At 46.6% G+C, this 8,403-nt stretch overlaps 1 protein-coding gene across 4 annotated transcripts in view; it reads left to right on the top strand.

Annotated features, from left to right (window-relative positions):
• Positions 1 to 442: 442 nt before the first annotated feature.
• Positions 443 to 8,403, top strand: part of LOC133257058 (E3 SUMO-protein ligase RanBP2-like) — a 61,341-nt gene continuing 53,380 nt past the window's right edge. For 2 of the 4 annotated variants that reach the window (XM_061432518.1, XM_061432517.1), the window contains exon 1: positions 451 to 640. In XM_061432518.1, coding sequence (XP_061288502.1) covers positions 569 to 640 — 72 coding nt within the window. In that variant the 5' untranslated portion in view covers positions 451 to 568. Of the gene's footprint in view, positions 641 to 8,403 lie in introns of all 4 variants that reach the window. The other 2 variants (XM_061432519.1, XM_061432516.1) reach the window with 2 other exon arrangements.

Here is an 8,403-nt window from a genome sequence, read left to right as displayed (position 1 = left end):
CTGTAAGAGGCCAGATTAGTTCTAAGTGTTGAATAAAACTATTTAAAAAGGATAAAAAGTATCCATAACCATAAATCCTGAACTCCCTGTATACACAGGATGTGATCATTTTACTACTGAAAACATTTTCTACAACTTGTCTTAAAACTACGCCCGAAAAATTCAAATTCCAAAAGAGCGCTTAGATGCAGCCGACTGGCGCCGCGGCGTGACGTCAGTACCGGGAACAGCCCGCCCGACTCAATAGCCTGCGGGCGAGTTATTTCCGTACGCAGCTGCTACCGGCCCTTGTCATCTTTAAGCGCTTTCAACCGCGTCACACATGCCGCGAGCTTCGCATTCCCGCGCTGCGCAAGCGCAGTCACCTCCGCGCGCCGGCGCCCGCGGGTCTGCGCGGCGCACAGGATTGACGCAGCCCTCACGCATGCACGCACCCACGCAGGAGCGTCGCCCTCTCTCCGGCGACGGCGCTGCGTCACGGACCTTCGGGCGGCGCGCTCCCGAGACGACGGCGCCCGCTGCGGCCTCGGCGCTGGCGTTCGTTACCCAGAGCCCAGTCGGCGGCACGATGAGGCGCAGCAAGGCCGACGTGGATCGACACATCGCTTCGGTGCAGGGCTCTGCGCCGTCACCCCGGGAGGTGAGCGGGCCGGGGCCACGGCCTCCGGGCGGGCCCACGGCGGCGGCGCCATGGCTCCGGCTGAGGCGCGGCCAGCCGGCGGCGGGCGGGCGTTGGCGCTTTCTGTTGCTCTTCCTCTTTCGTTTCCTGCTTTTCGTTCCCGTAGCTCGGGCGGCCTGGGCTCTACGCCGAAGCGCAGCCGCCCCACCGCTTCTGACCGCTTTGGAAGCTGCTTTCCGGGCATTTTGTTTTTCAACGGAGTCCCGGGGGTTCTGAATTTCCTTCCGGGCCTTGTTTCTGGGATAGATTCTGTGGCCTTCCGACGATACCTCGCGGGGTACTTTGCCATCTCTGGCGTAGATAGGGAGCTGGGTGCCCAGCGGATCCCGCGGACCTTGATGCCAGGGGGTGGGCGGAGGGGGCGCCGGACCCGGAGTCGCTGCTCAGGGCCGAGTCGCAGCTCCGCCAAGCACGCGCTGTGGGATTCGAGATAACTGCCACTTATTTCATTAATAGGTTGGGAGTTAGGGTATCGATAGGAGTTTTTAGGATGGGCCATGATAAACATTTAGGGCAGTGCTTGGCACGTGGTAAGCTCTCAGTAGATGTGGCTGTTACAGGGACAGTCATTCCAGGTGTTCTGGGCCGGAGCCTATGCGAATAAAGATGTATGAGGAAATTAAAAACAAAACCAGCGGACAATCAGGATTGTAACGGCATCGTAATAGTGTCTTGGTTACCACATACTGCTAAGTCACTTCAGTCGTGTCCGACTCTGTGCGACCCCATAGACGGCAGCCCACCAGGCTCCCCCGTCCCTGGGATTCTCCAGGCAAGAACACTGGAGTGAGTTGCCATTTCCTTCTCCAGTGCATGAAAGTGAAAAGTGAAAGTGAAGTCACTCAGTCGTGTCCGACTCTTGGTGACCTCATGGCCTGCAGCCTACCAGGCTACTCCGTCCATGGGATTTTCCAGGCAAGAGTACTGGAGTGGGGTGCCATTGCCTTCTCCATACCACATACTAGGCATATATTATTTTACTTTGTGCTCCCGACAAGCCTATGACTATTGGGACCTGGGGAGATTAAAGATACTTTTCCGGGGACACATGGTAGCTCAGCAGGATTTTGTCATTGGGTGTAATTTCTTTCTTTTAGGAGTATGGAGTGGGTTACAGTCTGTGCCTCTGGAGGAGGGGAATAGGTGCCAACCTTCAGATTGTAACTTCTAGCTGCTGGCATAGTTGTGAATACAAATGTACCTACCAGAGTCAAAAACAGAAGCTCGTTAAACGTTCTCTGCCTCTGAAACTGATTTGGCCGTTTTTTTTTTTTTCTTCTAAAGCAAGTTTAGCACTTTTCAGAAATTTGTAGTGGGCACCCTGACTCTCCAAAGCCTTAAAAACCACTGTCTAGACAGGAATTAGAATGTTCTTTGAACTAGGGAACTTTTCTGTCAGTAAAGAAGAGTGGGCACAAAAGTTTAAGGATTGGTTATTATTGTCACCTCTTTTACATTTATAAAGAGTATTATAATCAGATGTTTTTCTTCAGACAAGGAGAAATCATTGACTTTTGAACCTGGGGACTTCAGTGGGATATTGATTAACAAGTGTAGTAGATAACTTTGGGTCCCAGATAGAGACCTAAAAGAGATGCTTTAATCATAATGGAAATGTTTAAAATGATAATTCAAGGAGTGAACATCCTTTATCTAGCTATAGTTGGACCGTGTATTCTGAGAGACAGCCCAAAGGTAGGTCCCTGAAATTTAGCAGCCTGATACTTGGATCTCAGGGACATAGACTGGGAAGAAAGGCTTCTGGTGGCAGGAGGAAAGGGTTAGGGGACAGCCACTGGGGAACCGATTCCACTTCCTGCAGGAGAAGCACTTCTGCTATGCTTGGAGTCACAGTTGTACAAGCTGAAGGATAGCTAACGAACATCAGGAGAAAACTTGGATAGTGTCCTGGACACACTGCAGGACAAGGTCCTAGGTGGGCCTCTAGAGAAGTAGAGAGTAAAAAGAATCCCCAGATTCAGCTGTTTAAGATCTGGTGCTAAAACAGCAAAGTTTTTATTTCTTTTGTTTCAGTTGCTTCGTGGGGCTTCCCTTGTAACTTAGTAAAGAGTCTGCCTGCAGTGTGGGAGACTGGGGTTTGATTCCTTTGTCCAGAGGATCACCTGGAGAAGGAAATGGCAACCCACTCCAGTATTCTTGCCTGGAGAATCCCATGGACAGAGGAGCCTGGCAGGCTACAGTCTCTGGGGTCACAAGTGTTGGACACAACTGAAAGATTAAGCACACACACTAAAATAGCAGGACACTGAGGGAGGCCTCAGGTGCAGAGTTGATAAAGGCTTGCTTCTCAGGAGGTCCTGGGGTGGATCTCCAGAAATCGGGGATGGGTGTTCAGAGTAGAAAGGTACCTTGCCCTCTGGATCCTGATTAACCTCAAGAAATGAACTGTGGAACAGTTAGACTTTTAAGTTAGACTTTGATAAGAGTATATTAGGTCTTCCTGGCTTCCCAGGTAGGTCAGTGGTAAAGAATCCACCTGCCAGTGCAGGAGACTTGGGCTTGATCTCTGTGTTGGGAAGATCCCATGAAGAAGGAAATGACTACCCATTCCAGTATTTCCTGGGAAATCCCATGGACAGAGAATCCTGGTGGGCTGTAGCCCATGGGGTCTAAAGAGTCGGACATGACTTAGCAACTGAAACAACAGAATAAACAAAAACTTTGGAACATGTGACAGTAATGCTGTAATCGTGGGTGTAAGTGAAATGACAAAACATGGTGCTTTGGACAGGTTGGGAGGGAGATGGTGGAGGGAGCAGAGACCGTAGCTGTGAAGAGTATAAAAAGATTAGGGTTTGTGTGCTGCTGCTAAGTCACTTCAGTCGTGTCTGACCCTGTGTGACCCCATAGACGGCAGCCCAACAGGCTCCCCCATCCCTCGGATTCTCCAGTCAAGAATACTGGAGTGGGCTGCCATTTCCTTCTCCAATGCATGAAAGTGGAAAGTGAAAGTGAAGTCACTCAGTTGTGTCGGACCTAGCGGCCCCATGGACTGCAGCCTACCAGGCCCTCCATCCATGAGATTTTCCAGGCAAGAGTACTAGAGTGGGGTGCCATTGCCTTCGGGCAGACACTGGTGATGTTGGAAACAGACCAGTTTTCTGGGTTATCCAAATTCTAAGTGCTGTTATGGGTCCATAGTCATATGTCTTCCCAGGCTTCCACTCATTTCTTCACTTCATCTTTTGTTTTGCCATTTTCTGCTCCTTTACACCTGCTTTTGATTTTGTTAGGACTTCGTGGGTGGTGCAGTTGGTAAAGAATCTGCCTGCCAACGCAGGAGATGCAAGTTCAATCCCTGAGTCGGGAAGATCCTCTGGAGGAGGAGATGGCAGCCCACTCCAGTATTATTGCCTGGAAAATTCTATGGACAGGAGCCTGGCGGGCTACAGTCCATGGGGTCTCAAAGAGTTGGACAAGACTGAGCACACATAAGCAACACCTGCTTTTGCTTTTATTGAAAATATTTTTTCCCCCTGATGACTTCTATTTAATTTTCTTAGTTTTATATCTAGTTTTATACCTTAGTTTCTTAGTTTCATATCTAGGTTTTTACTCCACACCCCCGATTTCTTGCTTCTCAGAGGCAGCTTGACAGCTCTTACAGTTATTTGTTCTATCTTAAACATCTGTATGTCATACTTCTGAGTAATATACATATTACAGTTGCCTGTTGAACAGCCTGGGTTTGAACAGCACAGATCCACTTACATGAAGGGTTTTTTTATGTTTTTTTCAGTGAATACATAGAGCAGTGCTATGGCTGACTATGAGGATGTGGAAGCTTGAATATGGAGGATCCCAGGTTCTGGAGGGAGAGTGTGTGTGTATAGGGGGACGACTGTTAAATATCCATCGATTTTCAACTGTGCAGAGGGTCAGTGCCCCTAACCCTTGCTTTATTGATCTACTTTTCTCCATTTTAAACCCTTTCTACTGACAAAAAATGTCTTTACATAATCTTTAGTTGGGTTGTCAAATGTAGGTTTGAAATAATTTTTTTCTTAATTTTGAGAGCATTGCTGCATATTTGCAGTGTACTGTTGGAGGTTATATGTGATTCTTGTTCTTGGTAGCCTATAGATTTTCTGAAAGTTTTCTTTCAGTTGACAAATTTATTTCCTTCACTTCTGGAACATCTTGTATTTCATTGAGCATTTTTTTCTTTCTCTCCTCTCTCCCTCTTTTTTTCCTGTTATGTTTCTGATGTTCTTACTGACTGAAAGTTGGTTCTGGTTTGGTCATCCACATTTTTCTCTCTTCTTTGTTTCTTCTGTTGTATTTTTTGATAGATTTCCTTTAACCTAACCTTCCAAGAGAACAGGGTTAGGAACTCACTGTTGGGTTCCTCGACTTTACTTGTCCTCTCTATAACCCTTGCCCTCACCCTTGTCAGATCAGTCGCTCAGTCGTATCTGACTCTTTGTGACCCCATGAATCGCAGCACGCCAGGCCTCCCTGTCCATCACCAACTCCCGGAGTTCACTGAGACTCACGTCTATCGAGTCAGTGATGCCATCCAGTCATCTCATCCTCTGTCGTCCCCTTCTCCTCCTGCCCCCAATCCCTCCCAGCATCAGAATCTTTTCCAGTGAGTCAATTCTTTGCATGAGGTGGCCAAAGTACTGGAGTTTTCAGCTTTATCATCATTCCTTCCAAAGAAATCCCAGGGCTGATCTCCTTCAGAATGGACTGGTTGGATCTCCTTGCAGTCCAAGGGACTCTCAAGAGTCTTCTCCAACACCACACTTCAAAAGCATCAATTCTTCAGCGCTCAGCCTTCTTCACAGTCCAACTCTCACATCCATACATGACCACTGGAAAAACCATAGCCTTGACTAGACAGACCTTTGTTGGCAAAGTAATGTCTCTGCTTTTGAATATGCTATCTAGGTTGGTCATAACTTTCCTTCCAAGGAGTAAGCGTCTTTTAATTTCATGGCTGCAGTCACCATCTGTAGTGATTTTGGAGCCCAGAAAAAGAAAGTCTGACACTGTTTCCACTGTTTGCCCATCTATTTCCCGTGAAGTGATGGAACCAGATGCCATGATCTTTATTTCTGAATGTTGAGTTTTAAGCCCACTTTTTCACTCTCCTCTTTCACCTTCATCAAGAGGCTTTTTAGTTCCTCTTCACTTTCTGCCATAAGGGTGGTGTCATCTGCATATCTGAGGTTATTGATATTTCTCCCGGCAATCTTGATTCCAGCTTGTGTTTCTTCCAGTCCAGCGTTTCTCATGACGTACTCTGCATATAAGTTAAATAAACAGGGTGACAATATACAGCCTTGATGAACTCCTGTTCCTATTTGGAACCAGTCTGTTGTTCCATGTCCAGTTCTAACTGTTGCTTCCTGACCTGCATACAGGTTTCTCAAGAGGCCGGTCAGGTGGTCTGGTATTCCCATCTCTTTCAGAATTTTCCACAGTTTATGGTGATCCACACAGTCAAAGGCTTTGGCAAGTCAATAAAGCAGAAATAGATGTTTTTCTGAAACTCTCTTGCTTTTTCCATGATCCAGCGGATGTTGGCAATTTGATCTCTGGTTCATCTGCCTTTTCTAAAACCAACATCAGGAAGTTCACAGTTCCCGTATTGCTGAAGCCTGGTTTGGAGAATTTTGAGCATTACTTTACTAGCGTGTGAAATGAGTGCAATTGTGCGGTAGTTTGAGCATTCTTTGGCACTGCCTTTCTTTGGGATTGGAATGAAAACTGACCTTTTCCAGTCCTGTGGCCACTGCTGAGTTTTCCAAATTTGCTGGCATATTGAGTGCAGCACTTTCACAGCATCATCTTTCAGCATCACCATCTTCGGAATAGCTCAACTGGAATTCCATCACCTCCGCTAGCTTTGTTCGTAGTGATGCTTTCTAAGGCCCACTTGACTTCACATTCCAGGATGTCTGGCTCTAGGTCAGTGATCACACCAACGTGATTCTGTGTGTAGGTCGTTAATAATTGTTGTTTAATTAATAATTGTTGTTTAATTATCTAAAGATAATCCTCTTTTAGTGCGATGTGCTGTGCTTAGTCATTCAGTCATGTCCGATTCTTTGCGACCCCATGGACTGCAGCTCGTCAGGCTCCTCTGTCCGTGGGGTTTCTCCAGGCAAGAATATTGGAGGGGGTTGCCATGCCTCCTCCAAAGAATTTTCCCAACCCAGGGATTGAACCCAGGTCTCCCGCACTGTAAGCAAATTCTTTACCGTCTGAGCCACCACCAAGTTATCCTATGTCACCCCTTCTCCTCCTGCCCTCAATCTTTCCCAGCATCAGGGTCTTTTCCAGTGAGTTGGCTCTTCACACCCGGTAGCCAAAGTATTGGAGCTTCAGCTTCAGCATTAGTACTTCCATTGAATATTCAGGGTTGATTTCCTTCAGGATTGACTTGTTTGAGCTCCTTGCTGTCCAAGGGACTCTGAAGAGTCTTCTCTAACGTGACAGCTCAAAAGCATAAATTTTTCGGCCCTCAGCCTTCTTTATGGTCCAGTTTCCCTGATAGTTCAGTTGGTAAAGAATCCACCTGCAATTCAGGAGACCCTGGTTCAATTCCTGCGTGGGGAAGATCTGCTGGAGAAGGGATGGGCTACCCACTCTTAGTATTCTTGGGCTTCCCTTGTGGCTCAGCTGGTAAAGAATCTGCCTGCAATGAGGGAGACCTGGGTTCTATCCCTGGGTTGGGAAGATCCCCTGGAGAAGGGAAAGGCTGCCCACTTCAGTATTCTGGCCTGGAGAATTCCACGGACTGTACAGTCCATGGGGTTGTAAAGAGTCGGACATGACTGAGTGATTTTCACTTTCACTTTTCTCACATATGTACATGACTACTAGAAAAAAGCCATAGCTTTGACTCTACTGACCTTTGTCAGCAAAGTGATGGCCCTGCTTTCTAATATGCTGTCTAGGTGCCATAATTTTTCTTCCAAGGAGTAAGCTTCTTTTAATTTCATGGCTACCGTCACCGTCTGTAGTGATTTTGGAGCCCAAGAAGATAAAGTCTGTCACTCTTTGCATTTTTTCTCCCATCTATTTGCCATGAAGTGATTGGACCAGATGCCATGATCTTAGTTTTCTTAATGTTGAGCTTTGAGCCAACTTTTTCACTCTCCTCTTTCACTGTCATCAAGAGGCTCTTTAGTTCCTCTTCTATTTCTGCCATAAGGGTGGTGTCATCTGCATATCTGAGGTTGTTGATATTTCTCCCAGCAGTCTTGATCCCAGCTTGTAATTCATCCAACCCAGCATTTCACTTGATGTCCTCTGCATATAAGTTAAATAAGCAGGGTGACCGTGTATAACCTTGATGTACTTCTTTCTCAGTTTTGAACCAGTCAGCTGTTTGATGTCCGATTCTAACTGTTGTTTCTTGATCTGCATACAGGTTTCTCAGGAGGCAGGTAAGGTGGTCTGGTATAACCACTCTTTAAGAATTTTTCACATGTGTTGTGATCAACACAGTCAAAAATTTAAGCATAGTCAATGAAGCAGATGTTTTTTCTGGAATTCTCTTACTTTTTCTGTGATCCATTGAACTTTGGCAGTTTGACCTCTGGTTCCTCTGCCTTTTCTAAATCCAGCTTATATATCTGGAAGTTCTCAGTTCACATACTGGTGGAGCCTAGCTTGAAGGATTTTGAGCACTACCTTGCTAGCATGTGTGATGAGGGCAATTGTGCGGTAGTTTGAGCATTCTTTGGCAT

The sequence above is a fragment of the Bos javanicus genome, chromosome 11 (genome assembly GCF_032452875.1).
Source record: "Bos javanicus breed banteng chromosome 11, ARS-OSU_banteng_1.0, whole genome shotgun sequence".
NCBI lineage: Eukaryota > Metazoa > Chordata > Mammalia > Artiodactyla > Bovidae > Bos > Bos javanicus.
This window is presented reverse-complemented; position numbering and strand designations above follow the sequence as displayed.